The sequence below is a fragment of the Herpailurus yagouaroundi genome, unplaced genomic scaffold (genome assembly GCF_014898765.1).
Source record: "Herpailurus yagouaroundi ecotype Mexico unplaced genomic scaffold, PumYag 28, whole genome shotgun sequence".
Lineage (NCBI taxonomy): Eukaryota > Metazoa > Chordata > Mammalia > Carnivora > Felidae > Herpailurus > Herpailurus yagouaroundi.
The window spans coordinates 35957170-35982088 of record NW_024412376.1 but is presented as its reverse complement, the minus strand read 5'-3'; the positions used below and the strand labels follow the sequence as shown (position 1 = coordinate 35982088).

The 24919-nt window shown below is 45.4% G+C and overlaps 1 protein-coding gene and 1 long non-coding RNA gene across 3 annotated transcripts in view; one reads left to right on the top strand and one right to left on the bottom strand.

Moving 5' to 3' along the window:
* Positions 1-9957: 9957 nt before the first annotated feature.
* Positions 9958-18448, bottom strand: SFRP2 (secreted frizzled related protein 2). The gene is made up of 3 exons (XM_040471987.1): positions 17688-18448; positions 15158-15238; positions 9958-11116 (listed from the first exon to the last, which is right to left on the bottom strand). The coding sequence occupies exons 1-3, from the start codon at positions 18184-18186 to the stop codon at positions 10812-10814; spliced, it is 885 nt and encodes a 294-aa protein (XP_040327921.1). The 5' UTR covers positions 18187-18448; the 3' UTR covers positions 9958-10811.
* Positions 18449-19420: 972 nt separating this feature from the next.
* LOC121028342 (uncharacterized) overlaps positions 19421-24919 on the top strand; it is a 401683-nt gene continuing 396184 nt past the window's right edge. Inside the window, exon 1 of one of the 2 annotated variants that reach the window (XR_005789189.1) lies at positions 19421-19599. This is a non-coding gene — a long non-coding RNA (uncharacterized LOC121028342). Of the gene's footprint in view, positions 19600-21926; positions 22028-24919 lie in introns of those variants that run through there. The other variant, XR_005789190.1, reaches the window with a different exon arrangement.

Sequence of the window (24919 nt, the reverse complement as noted above, 5' to 3'; positions counted from 1 at the left end):
GCTGTCTTAGCTATTTTTGACGCCTTACATTTTCATAAGAGTTTTAGAGTCAGCTTGTCAAGTTTTGCAAAAAAAAAAAAAGCATCTGGAATATTGATAAGGATTGTATTGAATCTATAAACCAATTTGGGGGTAATATTGCTGTATTAGCAATATTAAGTCTTCCAATTCATGAACATGGGATCTTTTTATTTAGTTCTTTAATTTATTTCAATGATGTTTTGTAATTTTCAGTGTACAAATCTTGCATTTTGTTGCATTTATTCCAAAGTGCTTTATTGTTTTTAATTCTATGGTAAATGGAATTGTTTTCTTTCTTTTTTCTATTAATTTTTTTAATGTTTATTATATTTGAGAGAGAGAGAGAGTGAAACAGAGTGCGAGTGGAAGAGGGGTAGAGAGAGAGGGAGACACAGAATCCGAAGCAGGCTTCAGGCTCTGAGCTGTCAGCACAGAGCCCAATGTGGGGCTTGAACTCACGAGCTGTAAGATCGTGACCTGAGCCAAAGTCGGAGACTCAACGCTCCAGGCACCCCTGGAATCGTTTTCTTAATTTTATTTTTGAATTGTTTAATACTAGAGTATAGACATATAGTTTATTTTGTATGTTGAACTTGGATCCTGTAGTCTTGCTGAACTCATTTATTAGTTCTAATAGTTTTTTAGTGGATTCCTTAGGACTTTCTACATACAAGGTCATGTCATCTATGAGTAGAGGTAGTTGCTTTACTTCTTCCTTTCCAATCTGGATTCTTGTGTTCTCTCTCCCTTTCTTTCTCTCCCCTCCACACCTGCCTCCTCCCCTCTTTCTTCTTCTCTCCTTTCCTGATCTCTTCCCTCCTTTTTCCTCTCCTCCCTGTTCTCTCTTCTCTCCTTCCCTTCCCTCCTTTCTTCACTCTCCATGCCCCTCCCCCCACCATTTCTTTCCTTAGGCATTCTCAAGTGCTTACCTGTTATCTTTTGATATGATCATGATCATGTGGTTTTTGTGCTTTGTGCTATTAATATAGTGTATTACATAGATTGATTTTCTCATGTTAAACCAAGTCAGCATTCCTGGGATGAATCCCACTTGGTCATGGTATAATTCTTTCAATATGCTGCTGGATTGTTGAGGTTTTTTGCATCTATATTCATAAAATGTATTGGCCAGTAGTCTTCTTTGCTCGTAATTTCTTGTGATTGTCTGGTTATAGTAATCACGGTACTGCTGGCCTCACAGAATGAACTGGGAAGTGTTTCCTTCTCTTCTATGTTTTGGATGAGTTTGTGAGTGACTGATGTTAATTTTTAAAATATTTGTTAGTGGGGTGCCTGGGTGGCTCAGGAGGTTGAGCATCCAAATTCATCTCAGGTCATGATCTCGCGGTTCGTGAGTTTGAGCCCTGCATCAGGCTCTGTGCTGACAGATCAGAGCCTGGAGCCTGCTTCCAGTTCTGGGTCTCCCTCTCTCTCTGCCCCTCCCCTGTTTGTGCTCTGTCTCTCTCACTTTCTTTCAAAAATAAACATTTAAAAAAGTAAAATACTTTTTAGAATTCATAAGTGAAACCCTCTGGGCTGGAGCTTTTCTTTGTGGGATTTTTTTTTTCTAACTAATAATTCAGTGTCTTTACTTGTTACAGGTCTGTTTAGATTTTCTATTTGCTCTTGAGTCCGCTTTCGTATTTTGTATATTTCTAGGAATTTGTCAGTTTTGCTTAGGTTGTCTAATTTGTTGGCCTAAAACTCTTCATAGTATTCCCTTACAATTCTTTACCTTCTGTGAGTTGGTAGTAATATTCCTTTTTCACTCCTGGTTTTAGTGATTTAGATCTTTTCCCTTTTTATTTAGGTCAGTCTAGCTAAATTTTTGTCAGTTTTGGTGATTTTCTTAAACAATCAGCTTTTATTTTCTCTATTGTTTTTCTGTGCTCAATTTTATCTGCTCTAATCTGTATAATTTCCCATTTGCTTTTTTTGGGCCTTGTTTGCTCTTATTTTTTTAAAGATGGAAGGTTAAATTAGTGAATTGAGCTCTTTCTCCTTTAAACGTTTTTTTTTTTTTTTTTTCATATTTATTTATTTTGAGAGAGAGAGAGAGAACAAACGGGAGGGGCAGACAGGGAGCAAGAGAATTGCAAGCAGGTTCCATGCTGTCAGCACTGAGTGCAATGCGGGGCTCTAACCTATGAACCATGAGATCATGACCTGAGCCAAAATCAAGAGTCAGATGCTTAACTGACTGAGCCACCCAGTTGCCCCAGATCTTTCTAATTTTTTAATGTAGACTTTACAGCTGTTTCCCTCTGAGCATTGCTTTAGCTGCATCCATTTGTTTTTAGTACATCGAGATTTAGTTTTCATTCACCTAAATTTCAAACACATTTAGGAATGTGTTGTTTAATTTTCACATATTTGTGAATTTCCCAAGTTTCCTTCTGTGATTTATTTCTAGTTTTGTTTCATCATTGTTAGAGAACATACTTAGCATGATTTGGGTCCTTTTGAATGTATTGAGGCTTGCTATACGGCTTAACACATGGTCTTCCCTGGAGAATGTTTTCTGTGCAGTTGGGTGGTGAGCTCAAGGATTTCAGGGCTGATCAAGGAAAGACAGGAACATGAGATGGCAGTATTGCACAATAATATTGGGCCCTATTTTGCTGGGGTTATAAGAGAGGGGAAGTCTCTCCCAGCAGGCGGCTAAAAGGGGAAGAGGGAAAGGGAACTCTCAGGGAAGAGGGGAATGGAGGGGGGGCTTATGTATTTAGAGGATGTCATTCAGCAGGAAGTGGGGAGTATCTGAGTCAGAGAGCACCAAAGGGCATCAGCGGTTTGAGGTATTTTATGGCCACAAGGTTTGTGGCTAGCAGATATTTGGTGTAGTTTTGCAGGGTATGCAAAACAAGCGGGTTATAAATGGCTAAAAATATGATTATTTTGGTTATGTTGAAAGCAATTGGATATGTAAGAATTTGAGTTTGGCTTTGAGCTGATGGTGCCAACTTGCTGTGAAAAAGAGTAAACAACACAAGGGCCAACATACAGGGGCCATCTTGGCTCATGTATATAACAACTGGAGAAAAATGTGTATTCTACTGTTGTTTGGTCAATTGTTCTATAGATGTCTGTTAGGTATAGTTGGCTTTAGTGTTGTCCAAATCTTCTGTTTCCTTCTTGAACTTCTGAGTATTTGTCCAATCTACTAATTGAAAGTGAGGCTTTCGAGTCACTAGTATTGTTGGATTGTCAATTTCTCCTCTTTGTCCCCTCTCTGCACATCTCTCTCACTTTCTCCTTTGCCAAGGTAACTCTCTCATACCATCATAAGTTGCTCAGGATTTATGGCGGTGGTCTGGCTCTGCTGGGCAGGAGGTAACTTTATTGGTTTGGGGGCGGTTTTCAGTTTATTTTTCCTTTTCTGGCCTTGCATCACAGGCCAGTGTTCTTACTCTAGTCCTCTATTGGACACGAGTTTAATGGAGTTAGGCCAGGAAATGCTACACTCAGAACCTCTCCCCTTTCATTTTCAGTAGCTAGTGAGTGTTAAGACTGTTAAAAGTATGAAAAACTAAAAAGGGTATTATGACCTCTTCATACCACCTCCTAATTTTCCTTCTTATTTTTTTTAAGTTTACTTATTTATTTTGAGAGAGACTGAGACCGTGTGAGTCGGGGGGAGGGGAGCACAGAGAGGGAGAGAGAGAGAAGCCCAAGCAGGCTCTGTGTTCCCAGCCTGACATGGGGCTTGAACCCACAAAACAGCGAGATCATGACCTGAGTCAAAACCAAGAGTCAGATACTTAGCTGACTGAGCCACCCAGGTGCCTCTCCTTCTTATTTTAAAAAGTGTCAGTAAGTATACTTACTATGTTAACTGTTTTGATGCTTAAAAAAATTTAAATATCAAAAATCAAATGCTTTTCTCATTTTGTCTTGTTTTGGAACCGCTGCTTTATTGGCACTCTAAACACAATATTTTGCCCATCAAAGAATTAAATACTAAGAGAAGTCTCCCTTGCTGCCTAGGACCTGGGACCAATATCCGGGGCATGACTACTACCCCCCTCCTCCCGTGCCCATGCAGACATCATCAAAGCCATATGTATATCCTCTTCCACCAAATGCCTGTTCATGTCTTTTCACTCATTTTCTAAGTGCATTGTGATTTTTTACTGTTGAGTTTTGACAGTTCTTTATATATTCTGGATACAAATCCTTGGTCAAATATGCGGTTTGCAAGTATTTTCTCTAATCTTTAATTTATCATTTCATTCTATTGACAGGTTCTTTTCCCCCCTTAGTTTTATTGAAGCAGAATTGACAAATTGTAAGACATGGAAAGTGTACAATGTCATGACTTGAGGTACTTTTAACAGTTTTTGGACAGTAAAAGTTTTAAATTTTAAAGAGATTTAATTTATCAATTTTTCCTTTTATGGATTATGCTTTTGGTACCAAAAGCTCTTTGCCAAGTACTAGGTCTTCAAAAAATAAATTTGTCTTCTGTTTTTTCCTAAAACTTTTATAGTTTTATGTTCTACATTTAAGTCCATGATCCATTTTGAGTTAATTTTTGTATACAATGTGAGGTTAGATTATTATTTTTTTTGCCAATGGCATATGCAATTGTTCCAGCACCATTTGTTGAAAACATTATTCCTACTCCATTGTATTACATTTACAACTTTATCAAAAATTAATTGAGCAGATTTGTATGGGTTCATTTCTGGGTTCTTTATTCTGTTTCATTGATCATATGTCTGTTTCTCCACCAGGACCACACAGTCTTGATTAGTGTAGCTATAACAGTAAGCCTTAACATTGGGAAGAATGATTTGTCCTACTTAAGTCTTGTTCAAAATTTTTCTGGCTGTTCTAGAGCCTTTACCATTCAATATAAATTTTAGAATAATGCTGTCAGTGTTTACAAAGAAGCTTGCTGAGATTTTGAAATAAGAATTACATTAAACCTATAGATCAATTTGAGGAGATTTGACATCTTTACGATATTGAGTTTTCCAATGTGGGAACATCATGTATCTTTCCAACCTTGTATACCTTGAGGAAATCTAACATGGTTGTAGTGTATCATTCTTTGAATACATTGTTGGATTTGATTTGCTAATATTTTGTTGAGAAATTTTTTATCTAAGTTCATGAGAAATATTGGTCTCTAGTTTTCTTTTTTCCTGCTGTTTTTTGTCTAGTTTTGGCGCAAGGCAATACTAGCTTCGTAAAATGAATTGGGACACATCCCCTCTTCTACTTTCTGGAAAAAGTTGTATAAAACCTGTGTCAATTCGTCTTTAAATGTTTGGTAGAATTCTCCAGTGAAAGTTTCTAGGTTTGGACATTTTTATTTTACTATTATTGTTTTTTAAAGTTTATTTATCTTGAGAGAGACAGAGAACACAAGCAGGGGAGGGGCAGAGAGAGAGGGAGAGAGAGAGTATGCCAAGCAGACTCTTGCACTGCCAGTGTGGAGCCCAACAAGGGCTCAAACCCACAAACTGTGAGGTCATGACCTGAGTCGAAATCAAGAGTCAGATAGCTTAACTGACTGAGCCACCCAGGCACCCCTTGATTTTACTATTATTTTAATGTGAACTTATTTGTGCCCTGAAGAACAAATGGGACTCAGAAAGACTGTGTCCAGGAAGGTCTGGAGAAATTTGGGTCTCAGTATTGTCTGTCACATGTATGTGTCACATTAGACTGTGAGCTTCTTCAGAGTGCCCATTGTGTGTTGGTCATCATTGGAACCTCAGCACCTAAGAGAGCACCTGGCACAGAGTAGGTTGCTCAGTGTGAGATTGTTGAATAATTGAATGAATTCTCCGCTCTAGGGTTGCTGCAGACTCGAAGCTTGGTGTTGTTGGAGAAGCCTAGGGAGGAGAGGGTTTGAGTCTTTCTTTGGAGGTGGAAAAATCTCTTTGGAAGAAAGGAGGGGCTGATCGTATTTATGGCTTCATTTCTTCCTCCCATCTGCCTGAGCTGCTACCACTCAGGCTCTGACCACCCATACCAACTAGAACAACCCATTGTGCCCAAGAACCTGAAAAGCATGGTGAGCTGGTGGAACAGAGGGGCATGTAGGGGTTAGGACTAGGACTGGCTGCAGACTGGTGCTCCTTCCTGCTGTGGATATGTCCTTATACAGAAACAAGGTCTGAGAATTATACCTCAAAACTGAGGATGGACAGATGAAAATGTATTGAGCTTAGGTATAGTTTATAGAGTAGTTGTTCTTTATTATTTTAGAGTTGAATGGTCTCAGGTTTGCAGAAAATAATTATATTGCCTAGGTCTCTCTGAATTTCAAAAGCTACCCCAAGGTGTTTTCCACTTGTACTGTAGTTTCTAGTTGGCCAAGTGGTTTGTTTTGATATCCATTAAATTATACAGTTTTAGAAGATTTTCTGACAGAGCTACATTTGTGTGTAGGTGCACATGAGAGCACATGCAGGCAGGAGTGAATGAATAGGTTTTTAGGTGTACTTCTACTGGGGACCAAGTTATTAAGTTCTAGTACTTTGCTCATTTCATAGCATAGCAGAATGCCTGGATTGTTAAATAAATGATTGTTATTACTCTGTACTGGGACATCTTGTGGCATTTAAGTTCTTTGATTTGTTCTTCTAGCACTGTGTGTATGGGCTGCTACGTTTAGTAATTGAAATTTTTTTTGTAGCATTCACCTATCTGCCTCACATTCTGGACAATCATGGACTGCTTCAAAAAATTTTTATTATGTTGAATTGCTATTCGTTTCTGGGCTAAATGTTGATCCATTGTTTTGTAATTTGAGAATTTTGGAATTTTATGGATTATAAAAGCAATGGACCTTATGCTAGGTTACTGGTAGTGTCGAGAACAGTACCTTCAGCATGATAATTGCACAATAGTGTAGTTGATTGGCCAGTGTGTAAAACTGATTATAAATACTGAATTTTAAGGCTCTCTCCTAATAGAAGATATTCTGGTGCAACTCACTGAAAGTTCTTTCCTTGAAAGCATCTTTACCCTGATCCTAAGCTCAACCTGAACCAAACATTCTGTTTTGTACCTGAGTTAACCACTCTGTCCTCTGTGCCATCCCTTGGCATGTACACATCTCCCTCTTAACACAGAGTATTGGAGTTATTTGTTTACATGCTTCTTCCCCTTATTGGATTGTTAGCTCCCTTTGGGTAGGACCCATCTCTATCTCTGGTGCCTAATCCAATTCCTAATTCAAAATATAAGCTGAAGGAGGGCTGAATCACTGTATTCACCACATGGAACAGTGCCTGGATGCAGGAAAGCATTCACTATATTGCTGAATGAATAAATTAATGGTGACAGTTCGTGTTCAGTGAATCTTTGATGAGTTAATGAATTAGTTTGTTGTTATGCACTGTGTTTCATGGGCAAAAATCACAATCATAATCCAGTTGTAGTAACTGCATGAGGGACACATATGCCTGGATTTGGTTTTCAAGGTGACCCTCTTCCCTCATCAAGAACATTGAAAACCTGATGGTAAATAAGAGTTGGAAGGTAAAAAATCCAGTCAAATTATCATTTGATGACAGAATTTGCAATGAAGAATGGAGGGTGCTCTTAGATAGCATGGATTCTTTCTAACCCTATGAATTTCAGTACATCAATTTGTGCATGTGGATAGAAACTTTGTCCTTCATGCACTTAGGAAATGCTCCTCAAAATACTTTTATAGATTTGCTCAACTCATTTCTCAAGTTATTTAGAAAAGGGAAGAGGAATTGCATGCATAGTAGATACATAGTTTTCCCATTTTTTAACTTTTTGTTTCAGCTGATCTCCTACTTGTGACATTTTAGCAGTTTACTGATAGATCATAGATCATCTTAGGAAACACAGAAATTCAGTGTCTTCTGATTACTTGCTTTTTCCAATAGTGGATGGACATTCATGTTTTCATATGCCAACGAAAGAAATCTAATAGTTGGAAAATTAAGAATACAATCATGATTATTTCAAGAATAATAATAATAAACATGTATTTCATATATATTTGAACCATCATGCAAAACAAAATGAAAAATCAAACCAAAACCTATGTGCTCTGCCTAAGCATGTCTCATTGGCTCATAGCTTCATGGAAGATGGGAACAGGCGTTGGAAAGTCCATAGAGAGGCACGTATGGCAGAATGCAGACATTGGAGTGATGCCTAGGCTGCTGATGCCTCAAAATATGACTGAAAGAAGCCATGTCTGGCATTCACTTGCTCTTCAGAGCTGAGGCTTTTGATTCCTGTTATATAGGAAGAGGCTTTTGACTTAACTGGAGAGGGAGCATTCAGGTAGATCAGTTTTTTCCAAATTATTTCTTTCCATTAGTTTTTGATGCATTGGACATATTTCCCCCTTCTAATCCCTAATTCCTTGGTTTACTGTTTCCATTCTTTTGTCTTTTATCTTCTCTTTCTCTTTTTTTGCTTTTTACAGGGTCCATAGTCTTCTGTTCCAAATGCTTAAAATGAGTGTTAGCCTTGATCCGTGAGCATCTCCCTTCAGGTCCAGTCCAGAGGTGCCTTGTAGGAAGAGAGGGTTGTATCTCGAGTTTGTGGAATCAGATGAGAAGCAGTCACGTGGCAACTTGGAGGAAATGGAAAGGATTGTAGGAATCCTGTAGCCGAGGTAGTGGGCTGTATTGACTTTTGGTGCCAAAAGAGCTTTAAGTACTGTAGAGAGGTCATGGATGTATGTTCAGGACACTTTTAAAGTAAATCAGTAAAATGTTATCAGTGAAGGCTTCACATGAATACCGGTAAAAAATTCAAATTTGACGGGGACACTCTGTTACTCTCACATATTAACTGTAATTATACTGCATATAACTGGTGAATTATAAATATATAATCATAACTGTGGTTATTTATTTTGTTTCCGTCCCTTATACAAGCTCCGTAAGAACCAAGATTAATGCATGTACCCCAGCACTTAGAATAGGGCAAGTCACGTGGCAGATTCCCAATAATTATTTGCTAAATAGATGAGTGCCACCGTGTTTCTATATTTCAGTCCTAGCTGGAGTAGACAGAATTTGTCATCCGAAGGCCCTGAGTTTCAGCCCCAGCTCTGTCTCTTATGAACTGTGCCATCTAACTCCTCTGAGCCATAGTGTCTTCATTTAATAGAATTTCTGTGGAGGTTTCCAAATAAAATAAGCATTTGCATGGACATTTTGTGGATGGATGTCTATCTGTCCTCTCACTAGCCCCTGCCTTTCAATGGATATTCCTCAAATCATGGCTCTTTATCTAAAGGGTTAAAGTTTAAGTGGAGAAGAAGCTAACATTTTTTGAAATGTTTTTCTTTTTTTTAATGTTTATTTCTTGAGAAAGAGAACGAAAGGGGGGGGAGAGAGAGAGAGAGAGAGAGAGAGAGAGAGAGAGAGAGAGAGAAAGGAGGGAGACCCAGCAGGGGAGGAGCAGAGAGAGAGGGAGACACAGAATCTGAAGCAGGCTTCAGGCTCTGAGCTGTCGGCACAGAGCCCGACGTGGGGCTCGAACTTGTGAACTGTGAGGTCATGACCTGAGCTGAAGTGGGATGCTCAACAGACTGAGCCACCCAGGCATCCCGCAATGGTTATTTTCATTATGAAAATCTCGGGAAAGGGAAAGCACAACTTCAAGCTCATGAACCTTAGTTTTAAAGTAGGATTACCGTATAGCTACAGCTGAACTGCTGAGAAGGGACAAAAAGAGGAAAGTCCTTTGTAAAGCCTTCAAATCTCTGCCTCCCCACTGGGCCTGCAGTGGTAAAAATCTGTGTGAGATGTGGGGCACAAGGCAGCAGCCAGGTGGTGTAGGGGAGAGACACTTTCCTGAGTCACCTGAGAAGACATTTTAAACTGTGGGAGGGCTGGGCCTCAGGAGAGGGGAAGTGACCACTCTGTACGTCACCTTTCCCATTTCCTTCCATTAAGAAGAAAAGACAGAAGACAAGCAGTAGGTAAAACAGGATGTAACGTTTATATACAAGAATATAATGTTTATCTGAAATATTTACAGTGTTGGTTAAAGCAATATTTTTACAACTTTTTAAGGTCAACTACTATGTATATTACAGGTAAGCTACAATGGTTGAATTTGCAAAATTAAGTAAAAAATGTTTTAAACAAAGCTTAAAGTACTCAGGTCAGTTATGAAATCTGTCTGTTTGCCCTTTATTTGAAGAACTCGTGCTGTGATGGTTAATGTGCTCTTTATAAATGGAAGTACTCTACCTGGAAATGTAATAACATGCTACTGCTGTAAGTTCCCAATGAGGGTGTGAAATGACAAGTGAATTTTAAGACTTAGGCTCTGAGTCTCAGGCTGGAGCCGAGACATGTTGAGATAACAGCCAGCTTTATCTCAACGAGGTTTGTGACCCACAACTGTTTGGGCCACATTGAAAAATGAAGCTATTTGCACGTTATGGCAACCTTAGCAGAAAGTGAAAAACGGCTGACCCAAACCAAACAGAAAAACAAAAATATCAGACCCAAGTCACGGTTGTAGCTATTCAACACTAAAGCGAGCTATTTAAAAACTTCATAAAAATATTCATGATTTTATTAGTTTAAACATTTCTACATGATCTGGGTGGGGTTTTCCTTTATGTGAAAACAGCTACCCCTTCCCGAGGCCTCCTAAGGCCTTATAACTCAGGAGATGCTGGGGGGTGCAAACGTGCAAAAGGCGAGGGAAGCCGCTCCAGGCGGGGGGCTGGAGCTGCAAGAGCCTGTGCTTGGGGAATGAGAGCTGAGGACCCAGAGCGGAGATGGTCAGCCTAGCCCTGGAGCTGGCCTGGGGGCAAACTAGCACTGCAGCTTGCGGATGCTGCGGGAGATGCGCTTGAACTCTCTCTGCCCCTTCTGCCACCGCTTCACTGAGGTGATCACCAGCTCCCCGCCCAGCTTCTGTCCCATGACCAGATAGGGCGCGTTGATGTCATTCATCTCCTCGCAGGTGCACTGCAAGCTGTCTTTGAGCCACAGCACCGACTTCTTCAGGTCCCTTTCAGACACACCATTCAGCTTGTAAATGGTCTTGCTCTTGGTCTCCAGGATGATTTTGGTATCTCTGTTGATGTAGGTTATCTCCTTCACTTTTATTTTCAGTGCTACGAAGACGGGAGGAGACAGAATCACACTGGTTGTAATAAGGGAATAAAGTATAGAGTGGGGGCTTTCCTCACCCCGTTCCACTGCATATTTGTTGACTTGGCCTGGGGGAGGGAAGAAGAGCTTCCTGCAACTAATGAGACTGTCAGGGGCTGAGGTGTGGGGGGTTGGGAGCTGGGGGCAGCAGGTGGCTTCATTTCTAAAGCCTCAAAGGGTTTGCCAGGCACTCTATTTCAAATCAGCCATCCTTTCAAAATTCTCTTAGCGGGACTCAATTAATTAACTTCTCTTCCTCACCCTTGTGTTCTTGTGTTTGTATGTAGGTTGCATGTGGTTCGTGCTTTCCTCAACAAATGACTTCCCCTATTGGAAACTTCAGCATGAAAAGAAATGCCTGACTCTTAGGTGAAACGTGATCCTTCTGTGGCCATAAACTTTAAACTCAATTTATTACGTTGGAGAGGTTTTTGGACAAACCTGTAAGGAAATTATATCACACAATCATTGTTTTCTAAAGAACAGACTACAGGGAAGGAGAATTGATCTTACAGCTGCATTTGATTTGGTAAAGCAACTAAGAGAAAAAATATCCAAGACTCTAAGACCACAACATGTTTAGCTGTAAAAGTGCTTTTCTGAAGATCTCACTCTCATCTGCTATCTTTTGCTTGTCCAAGGCCAAGGCATTTGCAGATCATATATGTACCGTTTCCAAAGTGGATATGTGGACTCACTAGAATGCTAAGACCAAAAGTAAATGGTTTACTATAAAAGACACGTTTTACAGTCATGAACAATCTGGTTTGGGAAAGAAAACCCTACAAACATACATGCTGGAATTAAATTTCAAGACTCCAGGAAGGCAGGGAAAGGGTAAAATTTTAAGGTTGGAAAGGATCACCCAGTTAAAATCTCTTATTGATACACAACCTGAAATCCAGAGAAGTCAGTGATTTACACAAGGTCACCCACTTAAGTTGTGTCCTGGCTGAGTCTAGTTCTCGGAACCATGGTCCCCAAACCCCCTTCTTTAATACCACTGTGATTTCTTAAGGCAGCATCAAATTTCTGGTCCAGGTTACAGCATTAACATCCCCAACTGTAATGTGTCCTAAGACTGTTAATGACACTGATTAAGTGTTCCATATAGATGATGTGCCAGTGACACTTCCTGATTTTGATGGAGTTCAGTATATTATTAGTAACAGAGGAAGAAGTGTGTGTGTGTGTGTGTGTGTGTGTGTGTGTGTGTCTATAACTACTTTGGGGATCTCTCTCTCCCTCCCTCTCTCTGTTTCAGAAAGGGAATTTGAGTAACCATGGCTTTTCCAGCCCACCAGGAAATGACTGAAACTTAACCAGATAAATCAAAGATGCTGTGATTTGGCTAATCATTATTTTGTCTGATGTACATCTGAACCATAGTACTGAGTTCTCAGGGTTTATAAGACTTACGTCATGGAACAAGTCACATGAAAAGATCACACGTTCCTGTGGCCTCTGCATAAGGGGTTGGGGGGGGGAAAGATGTATGGTGGGAGAAGTGGTTACATGTTGCCTGGAAGTTTGTCTACAGCACAGATAGAGCATGTGTGATAGAACACCTGGTCAAATTAAACATTCTTGATCTCTAAATATCAGAAAACCATTACTTTTAACCAGGAGGAAGATTTATTACTCATCTTTTTCTAGCTATAAAATAATCAACTTCGCAGAAGCTTACCATGGGACCAGGCATTTCCTCCCTGAATTTTCAGCTGGGACCAAATATAGGGAATCAAAGCCCCAAAATAACTTTTTCTGCCCTGGAAGATGCGAATGGGGATGCAGGAAGTGGTAGGAGGCAGAGGTAATGATACTGTCTGATCCAACAATAGGTTGTATGCATGGGCAGGCAGTTCTGGGCTAGGAGGCATTCTGTATTTTCCCTGTACTTCAGGAGTGCAGTGGGGAAAGAGTGTGATGCTTTTGTGGATGATTTAAGTTAAATAAATCAGATTTCTACCCTGTTCCTTCTACCCTTCCATCACTTTCCAAAGTACAGAGGCAATATGGAATACTGCTTATAACACTTCCTATAATTCACGGTTCATTATCTCTTTAGAGACAAAATTAATGTGGGAAAATAGAAAACAAAGCTGTGAGGTAATATGTGTGTGTGATACCTTACATGCAGGGATATCCATGTTGTTTTGAAAGGTTTTCTCCTCTAAGGAGAGAGAAAACTAAGTCATACCTTCCCCTCCCCCCGCCCACACACACTCTCACACACACTTTTTCTGGGGGAGGGGCTAGGTCTTGATACAGCATCCTTAGGAAGGGGGTCTTCTGTGAGGGAAGCCATAAAGCAAGCATTAATATGTGTGTAGTGTGTATGTGCACATGCCTACATTTCAATCATTTTAGAGCCCTGTGACATAACTAGCTTTTTCATGGAAAGTCAGGAGAGAGATCTGTATTAAATCTAATGCAAAGGACATAAGTTGCCAGAAGAAAATGACATTTTATAAACATTTTAATGTAAATTTTGTTAAAATTATGTTTCTTTTTTGCCTTTAATCAAATCTTTTTATCATAGAAGCTCAGAAATGTGTTTGGTAAGGCTCTAGAGATCTGAGACCGCTGCTACCCGCACGCCTGCCTGCCCTCTACTACTTAGAGTTGTATATATTTAAATATAGACATACGAAACCCTATCATCGCTTTTGTGGTTCTTGCTGAGGGGACAGACTGGTTGGGACTCAGGGTCGCCTCCTTTCTTTTTTTCTTCCTTGGCAGTGTGAAGTTTTTCCTAAAGCTGTGGCTGATCTGGGATCAGCTAAGGTTAAACCCAGGACACTTCTGGAAGAGACTGGAATGGTAAGGAACAGGGACTGGACTGTCTCCAGAGTTTCAGGGACCTGGACGGTCTGAGATTGCTGCGATGGCAAGTTGTAAGGAGAGAGTGGGAAGGTAGCTCCCAAAAGTGGGTGGTGAAGTCATTTCTCTCAGTTTCAAGGACTTTGTTGAGTATACACAAATGTTAATACAGATCAGTTAGAATCCATTACTGTTTGATAGAGCAGGGATCATATCTGCTCGCCAGTGAGTTCGGCCTTCCGCCTGAACAAATACTTTTCAGGGATACCAGCCTCTCGAACACATCAAAAGGTGTCTCCTCTTGGAATGGGATGAAAACACGAATGTCCCAGGGAATGTCTGGGTGACGTTCATGGCCACTTCTGACTCCAAAGTTAGCACTGATTTCTGGGTCTAGCTGGGCTTGGCCCTTACCTCAGAGCCCTGAGGACAGTGGATAGGTGGTGATGAAGCTGTGTGTGGACAGTGTTCATCCCTCTTTTCTCGTATAATACTCTCCTAAGGGTGGTGACCCACCCTCTGTGAATCTGGGTAACATATCACACGTATTATTATCTCCAAGCACTATGTCATCATGGCGCCTTTCATATATTTTGCCAAAGTAAATTCCTAATCTTTATTTTTTCTTTTTAAATTTAAGGAACTCCTCCCCCCAAATTATTAGCCTATACCTTGGACATAGTCACTAGTGATGGAATGCAGAGGAGCAAAGCATTATGGGCTATGAATAAGGTAAAAATATTTCTATTGGATGCTGGAACAAACTTTTATTTTTAGCTAAATGCCTTCAGTCTGTTTTTGCTGGGGCTAATATTTACATGCTTTAATTCCTGGCACACATATCGAGTGAGTGAAAGAACATGGCCCAAGATCATGCTTATTGGCAAGAAAAAGCCAAAGTGAAATGAAAAATGTGCCATTCAAAAGTCCTAATTTGAATAATTCTCACTATTTGACTGAGACAGAACAATGAGTCTCACCTAAAAAGATACAACTCAGGCAAGATAGTTACATAGGGAGAAAACCGGGATAGAGCAAGTTAGATGACTTTGGGAAAGATCAGCTATGATAGTATTTTACCCAAGTCTTATCCAATAACATCTTAATGATTTGTACCTGTAAGCTGTACTGGCAAATAAAGCTTTTGTATGTGAAATCTTTGTTGTTGGTATATTACTTACCAAAATCATTTTTACAAAGAGTTTCCATTATGTCGTTGTCATCCTCATTTTTATTTTTGCAGGCTTCACATACCTTTGGAGCTAGAAATGTGAAAAGTTAGTAAGTTTGCTTAAAAGGGAACAGCAGGTGGCGTTTGTAAACAACTCAAAGGGGCTTATCCAGGCCAGAGTAGCAATTGTTCTGTAAGACCCCAGCTTCTGCCTCTTTGAAAAAGGATCACTCATTCCCAGGAAAGTCTTCTGTGACTCCTGCTTTCTCATGGGCAAAACAAGAATGCGTATAGTTGTGTTTGAGAAATGACAGGTCAACCCCCCCTCCCTGCAAAAAGGGTGTTGTGGGCACAGTGGACAGTTAACTGGGATGGGTTTTGGCTTTTTAGCTCTTCCTCCTCACTCCTGAGACAGATTCTGTCTCTGAAATTCAAAGTTGTTCCCAAAGCTTCTCTGAGGACAAAGCACCAGAAGAAACCTGGAGGGGTTCTGGAAAATTGGTTACCACAAAACATAGCCAGAAGATTGTCTTTTTCGGCTAGAGGACACCAGTGTGGCTCAGCCTCTGCTGGGCTCTTCAGCAGAGTTGCGTCTCAGGAAGGCCACTTCAGGATACTTTCTGGACAGGATACTTGTCTGGACAGGGAGAGGTGGCTAGTGTTGCAGGGGTTACATACCGGTTCTTCCCACCTTGAAACACGCCTTGGTAATTACAATAGCCTGCTCTAACCGCTTCTGTATCACCCTTGTGCTTTTTGTCAAGTCTGTGGTTGAATTAAGCTGCTTTTATTTCATGGTTATCTTCCTTCCTGTGCGGGTTCTTCTTGCCCCTCTTTCTCCATTTCAAACTGTCAGAAACAAACAACCCCCCACCCCCTTAAAAACCCCAAACCAAAACACAACCAACCAAGCAAAAAACCTAAAGCTTTTCCTGAAGTGAATCATAACTGAAGCTAACTGTCTCTGGGGGTCTGACCAAATGTAGGAGTATGCACTAGCACAATGATCAGAGAGCCTGCTAAAGGCTCTTGTAAAAGAGCCTGCTTGTGGGGGTGGGGGTGGGGGTGGGGGGTGGGGGAGAAAACATACTGTTCCCTTTCTTGCATTTGTGCTAGTGCTGTGTTCAAAATTTAGGAGAAGTTTGATTTTCATTCATATGAAATTGAATTTTCACAGAAAAAAACTTTATGTGACTCAAGATATCAGAGATATGTATCAAATTAGAAAAATTTCAGAGCATGTTTTGAAGACCATAAACTTATTTTGAAGGAGGAAAAGGCGATTTGGAGAAATGTACTTTATAATGTTGGTGCTGGTGGTGGAAAGAAGTAAAAACAAAAGTCACACACATAAAACTGTCCTTAATTCCCCTCACTCAAACAAAATGAAACATTTCCAATTAGGAGCTCTAGGAATGTATATAAAATGTTACTAACCTGTATTGGTTGGTCTGTGGTATATGCTGGACAAATGTTTGAAATATGCCAAACATTTGCAATAAATTAGAAATCTAACCAATAAGATGATTGCAAACTGGAGGTGCCTGCCAGAAAAGATTGCTGAACAACTGTGCATTTTCTTTAACCAGTGAGGGCTATAGGAAAACAATTAGAGATTGAAAAGGAGAGACTGCTAGAGCCCTGCAAGGGATGAAGGAGCTCCCTTTCCATCCCCAGGGGACCTGAATCAGCTCAGACACATTGTGTATGTTTTTCTCTCAGGAAGAGTATCAAGAACCCATGAGGTTTTCATTGCTTTGATGGTTTTTGCAACAGGAACTTCCCCCTCTGTTTTCTAGAAACCTGGGAAACTCTCTTTTGCATGATTTTCTCCAGTTAATTAAAACCACTCCTAAGATATAAGATGATTAGCGACAGAAAAATGCCTGGAGATGCCCTTTATGCCCTCTTCCTTAGATCACTGAGCAGTAAGTACAACCAGCGCTCAATTTCAACATGCTCCGCGAGCCAGTCCGGCTTTTATTTCCAAAACCTAAGTCGACAGAGAACAAAAAATACTTTAAATGACTATGCGTTTTGGCTATCGTGCCTGCACGAGAATGTTTCCCTGCCTAGAATCCTGCCGGGTGGTGAGAACGTGTTGCAAGGAGGCTGAGCAAGGAGCCTCTGGCCAGGGTGCTCACTACTAACTCCTCAGCACAGCACCACTTCTAATGATCTCAAAAGTGCGACCTCCTTTAAAATTAACTGTGCATCTCTAAGGGGGAAAAATGCCTTTCAGTCCTTCGCTTTTTCTTTTTTCTTTCTTTCTTTTCTTTTGCTTTTTTTTTTTTTTAAACTGTCTCTAAGAGCAACTGGTGTAACTCAGAAGGGAATGAGAGACTTGGGTGTGTGTGTGTGTGGTGTCTGAAATTTGTCACGAGGACAAACTACAGCAAGAAGAACGTTTGCCTCACCTGGGACTGGTACCCCTCGCAGGGACACATCGGGATGTGGGTTGTGGGCCTCGAGATCCCCACGGAAAGCCTTAGTGGAGCTGGGTGGGGGCAAGAAGCGGGGAATATGGGGGAAAGGCTTACCTTCCTCGGTGGCCGGCAGGAGGTGGTCGCTGCTCGCGAGGGGGATGCAGAGGTCGTTGTCCTGGGGGAAACGGTCGCACTCGAGCATGTCTGGCCAGGGGAAGCCGAAGGCGGACATGACTGGAGCGCAGCGGTCCTTCACCTGCACGCAGAGAGAGTGGCACGGTTGGATGGTTTCGTCCAGGTCATCGAGGCAGACCGGGGCGAAGAGCGAGCACAGGAACTTCTTGGTGTCTGGGTGGCACTGCTTCATGACCAGCGGGATCCAGGCGCCCGCCTGCTCCAGCACCTCCTTCATGGTCTCGTGGCCCAGCAGGTTGGGCAGCCGCATGTTCTGGTACTCTATGCCGTGGCACAGCTGCAGGTTGGCCGGGATGGGCTTGCAGTTGCTGCGCTTGTAGGAGAAGTCGGGCTGGCCGAAGAAGAGCCCGCGCGCGGAGCCCAAGCAGCAGTGCGAGGCGAGGACGAGCAGCAGCAGCGAGCCAGGGCCCTGCGGCATCGTGGGCGCGCGACCCCCGGGGGGCGGAGAGCGGAGCCGGGGAAGCGGGAGGCAGCCGGGGCGGAGTTCGTCCCGGCTCGCTCGCTCTGCTCTGGGCGGTTCGGGGGGCCTGGAAAGCGGGCGGCCGAGACGCCGGGCGCCGCGAGGACTGTGCGGGCGAGAAGCTCTCCACTCGGCTTCGCGCTGCAAGCCCGAGCTCAGCTCCGGGGGGCTCCGACCCGGGGGAGCAGAGTGAGCCACTGCTGGGGCCCAGCCAGAGTTTTCTTGGCCTTTTTTATGCAAATCTGGAGGTGGGGAGGGGGGGGAAGAAAGGGAGGAGCCAGTGCAGAGTAATCCGAGGAGGGTTGGTCACTACTCTCTAGGTCTTGTTTTCCGTTGAGAATGCCCCTCACGCGCTCCCTGGAAGGAAATTCTGCCCCCCTCCCCGGCTCCCCGCCCACTTTAGATGCTGCTGATCGCGTGCTCAAGGGTTGCTTTAAACAACAAACAAATAGACAAGCCTGGCAGCTGCGCCCCCCCCTCCCCCCGCCCCGAGAGTGCGGAGCACGGTTTGCGAGAGATGGGGAAACGCTGGGGACGCGATGGGCGGCCTCGCCACCGGGTCCCGGGGGAAACGCGCTCCGCCCCCTGCGAGGCCCTGGTCGGGGGTTGTTTGACCCCAGCCTGAAGTTTCTGCTGGGACCCCGGAGCTGTGCGGCAGAACTGCATCCCTCTGAGCCGAGAGCTCAGGCTCTTTGTGCTTTCTTCGGCTCGCGCCCGGGACCTGTCGGCCCCAGGCCGCCTAGGCGAGCTTGGTTTCCTCTCCAGTCTGCAGCCACAGTTCGCAGCGTGGCCCATAACTACCGTGTGCTGCCCCCTGCCCTTTTAAAAATCAGAATTACGAATAAAGTCGAGTGAGCAAAACTTTTACATGGAAAAGGGACTAAAACGTTGGGGTGGTTGTGTTGTTGGAATACGTCTAGATTTTGCCGTTGGGGAAATGCCTTTGCAGAATCTCGTCAGGCCCACACAAGACTGCCCACCATTTCCCGGTTTTGGATAAAAGACCTGCCCTCCCCCCCGCTCCTTAAATGAAAGGGATGACTCAACGCTCGAAGGTAGCGCGGGTCCTAACACACACGGGTTCTCGCGGCGCGGCGCTCAGGAGCGCGGAACGGAGTATAGGCCCCGTTCCTAAAGGCTAGTGCCAGGCCCATAGGACTGGCAGAGAATGCGTCAGGTGGACAGTCTGGGAAGGACTAGGGAACAGAGGAAGGAGCCCTGCCTGGAGATCCACGAGCGCTAGTCGTGGCCTTGGCAGCGTTGGTTCATGCATCCTGCACACGCCAGCGGGCACTGAGTGCGCAGAGGTGAAACAGGTTGGCCTTTGCTCTCGTGGAGCTAGGGCTCTACTACCCTTGAGGACTGCAAACAGTAAGTTTACAGCTGGAAACCGGAACTTGGGTGCCAGGAGGGGGAAAGTGAGTGTGTGTGGGGGGGGGGGGGGCTCCTTTCCCGGAATCACCCAAGTCTCCCCTAGGGGTAGGTCGTCTCCGCCCCCTCAGCCTCCTTAGCTGGTTGGAGGTGCTGATCCAAATAGATAATCCGCTGAGAGCGACCCCGCCAAGGTTCTTTCATATGTAAGGTAGCTCATTGTTATTACTTCCCGGCCTCTAGGAGCTATCCACAGGCTCCGTCCGAAGCTTTCCTATTTCCCTCCTTCCGGAAAGATGCAATAGATCCGGCAGCCTTCCAGGTCCAAGTCGTCTGGCCTGCTTTGGGGTCCCAGTGCTTAGGGGAGGGGTGGCGAAAGCCCACTCAGCGTCATCGTCTATCCCTTCCTGGCCGTAAACACACCAGGAAAATCTCCGCCTGGACGGACAGCATTATCTGGACTCCAAGAATCTATGTCCCCCAAAGTCCAGCTTCCATCTTTGATCCGGGTGCTCAGTTGGGCAAGGGCCGGGGGTGGGGGAGTGGGTGTGGGGGGGCAGCAGCAGAAGGCCGCTCTTCAGCGTAACCAGCCCTGGGCCTTTTTCGTTTCTAACTAAAGCACCAAGAAGCCTAAAACTCGCATTCCCCAACACAAACAATTTTGAAAATAAACCCCACATTAAATGCACACACCTCCAATAGAGCAATTAAGCAGAGCCTGAGCACTTGAGAGATGCTAGGACTTCGGTCCGGGGGCGGGAAGGGGCTCTCCCGCCTCCACCGCCCCCCAGCCCCAAAGCCCTCCCCTGGAGTCGTCTCGGCCACTCAGACCCCTAGCGCGGGACAAAGGAGCCCCAGGCCGGTCTGGCTCGTGTAAAACGGGACACGGCCGCACACTCGGGAGCGGCCGGGGGCGGAGGAGCCCCGCCGACCCGCGCGGCCTGACGCATTGTTTCCGGAGCCCGCGCGGCCCCGCTCGCCGCCAGGGGGCGCCGGGAGCCGCACTGGAGTCTCCAAGGCCGCCGCGCGCGGCGCCAAGCTTTGGCCTTTCAGGTTCGGAGGCCCGCGGATCCCCTATCGCACCCGCGCCACCCTGCTTCGATCTCATCCAGCTCAGGCTGCGTCTTTCTTCCCCACCTCACGTCGCGCCCCACTCCCTCTCCCTTCAACTTTTTTCGCGCCTGGTCAAGCGCGTGCCCGCGTGACAGGCGCACCCACGAGACCAGAGGATTGAGGAGGAAAAGGAAAATAACCTCCCACAGAGGTCAGGACGCGAGCAAGGCCCTCTGTCTGTGTGAAAACCGCACGGACGCCGATGCCTGGTGACAGTCCCGGCGAGCCTCCCCAGCCGGGGTCGCTGTGTCACCGCGGAGAGATGCGCGCACGTGGTGCTGCCGCGCGGCGTCGCCTTCGCTCCCTGGACTCTTCTGCGCTCGGGCCTCCTCAGAGCCTTGCCGTCTATCAAAAGCCAACAAAGGCTTTTGCTTTTACAAACCGAGAGCCAGCACTTACCGCCCATCCCCCGGAAGCCCCCACCCCCACCCCCACCGCCGACCCTCTGCCCCGTCCATTTAGTAGTAGCCCCTTTTAGGAACGGAAACTGTAGTCACCCAAACCCAGGGTAAGCGGTGGTGGGCGCTCCCTCCTCTGAAAGGGGGATGCCCATGGGTCTCTGGTGATGGGGTTGGCCATCTTCCCCCTACCCCGCGCCTGCCCCCACAATGAACGACATCCCATCTAAACGCTGCAGGCCTGGAGAAGACCATCCGTTTTCTGGAGTTGGCCCTGCTTCCCTGCCTGAGTGTTGCCCGTCGTCCAAGGCACTCAAGGATCTCCAGGCACAACCTTCCTGCCGGTCTTGCCCGAACAACTGGGCTGTGCTAGCTACAAGTTTCTGGGCAGGCAGGCCCCTCACAGTCGTGCCCAGAGGTTCTGTCCTGTGGCTGGGGTCTCCAAGTCTGGGGCCGGTGGCCCCTGCATCGGCGGGGTATCGGTGGAGAGCCGGGGAAACGGCGCCTCCCACCCCCACTCGCGAGCACGGACTCAGACTGAGTGAGAGGGTGAGCGAGAGCGGGAAGAAGCACGTGTGCAATATGCCGGTTTCTTAATTCTCAAAACGGGCTACAGAAGGGCAGTCTTGAATTGGCAACAAGCTTCTGAGCCGCGAGATGACGGTGCCACTGACCGGCCTTCGTTTCGATTGGAAGCCTGCATTTCGACGCCCCTTACTAAAACGCTCGGCCTCCGGGGAGGCTTTAAGCCTCGAGGGCAACGCCTGAGCCGGGATGACGCAGCTGCGAGGGGCAGGCCGGGAACGGGTTCGGGAAGCGCCGGGAAGGATGACCTGCGGCACGCTGGGAGGCTGCACTAACGCACCGAGGCCCCCACCCTCCTTCCGTCTCCTGAAATCCTCACTGCCACCCGGCAGGTGGGTGTGGGTGTTATCACTCTGCAAGTGAGCAGTCACGAGGACACTGAGGCACGGAGGGGTTAAGCCACTGGAACCGGGTCACACAGTGAAGTACAGCTGCTGGTGTTACGCGTGCCGTAGCTGGGTGCAGTTCCGGCCTCGGCGGCCTTTGGGGACGCGTCCAGACCAGTTGGGTGTTTCCAACAGCGTCGTCTCTTGGCTGTCATCGCGCGCAGGCCTGCCGGGAGGGGTGGGGGGTGACGTCACCGCTCGTCCCGGGGCTAGGGACCCAGGCCTTCCTGGCTCCTAGCGAGACCCAAAAGCGCGCTAGCCTGGGCTTCTTTCCGTGGGATTCGCGGCAGCCATCTGGGGGCGCCATTTCCCAAAACGGAGGGTCCCTCAAGGGTTGCCTTTCGGTTTCTGCACGCTGTTGAGGCTCTGAGGTCTTTTGCGTTTTTAAAAGTTGGCCCTGAGGCTGGCTTTTTTTTTTTTTTTTTTTTTTTGTGGGGGGGGGTGTCAGGGGAGAAGTTAGTTTTCTTTTCGCTTTTGGCCTTCCCGCGGCTCACGCTCGGCAGTGAGGGCGCCGCCTGAGGCCGGACGGGAAGACTGTCGCCGCACGCGCAGGCGGGGCAGGTGCCAACCGCCTTCCCGTCGCGCACCCCAAGGGTTCAGACGCGGATTTCCGATACCGAGGTCCAGGCCTGCGACGGGAGGGCCCCTACGTCTCATTTGAAGAAAACAAGAGTCCAGTCGGAAGACCAATAGTTTCCCGCCTGCTAACCCAAATTCTTGCGCCTCTCTCCTTTCAGGTTTCAAGGGGCCGGCGGGTCCCAGATTGGAGCTGAAAAAACAAACGAAGGGTCTAGGGAGGTTCTGACTCGGAGCCCCCTTTTCGCCAGGAGGGGCAAACTGGCCGAGGGAGGGCGCAGGAGGGGCGGCGGGGACCGCGGCTTAGGTGGGCGCTGTGCCGAAGCCCGGGAGGAAGGCTCAGAGCGAAGGTTCCCCGGGGGGTGAGGCTGGGGCGGGCCCTGGTCCCTGGTCCCTGGTCCCTGGTCCCTCTCGGCGGGCCACCTGGCGGAGAGAGAGCGAGCTATAATCGCGCGTGTCACTGTCAGCTCTCTGGTTGGTTGGTGCAAAGCCAGCGTGAACCCCCCCCCCCTCCCCAAGATCCAGGGGCCTCTTTGAAACGAGTGCCGCAGACTTGCTCTTTGAGAAAGGCCTTTGTAAAGCCAGTGCGGTGGGATACTTGTGGAGTTCGATAGAATGATTAAAAACAGTTGCTCCATAATGATAAAAACAAAACCAAACCCAACCAACTAACCAAAAACCGATTTCACTTCCAACGATAATCTACTGCAACAGGTCGTTTTCTTGTTCTTCTCCAGCCACATGAGTGTTTTTTGGTCATACACTGGTTTGGGACGGACTGAGAAAGATACAGTATATTTTTCTCAGGCACATCATAGAGGCTGCCGGTGGTTGGTGCCTTGGGAAAGACCAAGTTCTGTTTCTTTTATTGTTAACCTCGATGAGAAAATGGCTGTAGATACTTGGGGAGAAAGGATGGGGCTAGGGCGTGGCTTGTCCTGCTTGCATCCCTGGACTGCTTCTGCTTCAAAAACAAAACAAAAACACAAAACCCGACCAAAGAAGACACCTGTTGCTGTTCAATGACACAGATCTCTGGGAAGGAAATTCCATTTGTTTAGCGTACACGTCCTCCCCAGCCGCCTTTCGTTTACAGCATAAGGTCTCAAATTTGCTGGACCAATAGTAATTCCTTGGTCTTGGGGTTCAAAACTTTAACATTCGTGTCAACTGTGTACGCTTAGTTCCTTTGGCACTCTTACATATTTATGGAGCACCCCGTATATGTAAAGAGCTCTGTTGGATACTTTGCCTTTCTTCTTCCCTGTCCCTTACTTTCCAATTTTCCTGTCTCTTTCTGGGGTCCCAGCAGTTTATTGCTCACTGATGTGTTGCAACTGCTGATGAGACTCTTGAAATGAAGCATCTCCTAATTGCTCACGTTAGGAAATCCTGAATGGAAACAGCAAAATCCCAAGGCCATTCATAGAGGGCGGTCCAGAAGCCACAGTGTTTCTCTGGGAAGAAAAGACCTGCTCCATTGTCTGATTTGAACAGCAGGGGTCACTGGCTAAGCTGGTGTTTCACTCTGGTGGGAATTTATTGCCATCAGATAAGAGCACAGAGTCAATACAATAAAGCCTGTTGGCTCTAAAGCAGCAGATGGAATCTGAGTTCCTGCACACATGTACGATCTTTCCAGAGACAAATCCCAGAATAAAAAGCCTTTTGTCATTCTTACTGAACTGACTTTAGGGACACCTTTCCATACTCTGTATTTGTTTGGGTCTTCCTAATGGTAGATTTTTATGCTGCCCAAACTAAGAAATTTGTCAGATTTATGAAAATGATTCATCCTTGTTTTTTGACATGCCCAGTTTTGAGTAAACCACAGGCGTTCGCACCAACAAAGAAATCTGTAACTTAGATTTTTGGTTGATTTGGTATAACCTGTAATTTCAAACTATAGTATCCCACATACACAGACTCTGTCCTCTGAGTTCATTGGCACTAAATGTTAACAAAGTTTCATTAGTAAGCCTAACATTTCTTAATAGTTTGTAAATCTCCATTGGTACAATGGGGAGTGAAATATTCTAGAGAAATACTTCCAAATGTTAAATTGGGTTTCTGGTAGATGGCCAGTCTGCAAAGTGTCTAGTGACCATCTTGGCCATGCTGTCCAGAGCTTTGCTGTCTTCCCTTAGTTTCCTTGAAATCTTAATTAATTAAAGAAATTCACAACAAGTTCTGCCCTGGAAGGAAACAAGGAAGAAAAGAGTGCTTTTATGAGTACATTTAACTTATTATTTGTACTAGTTC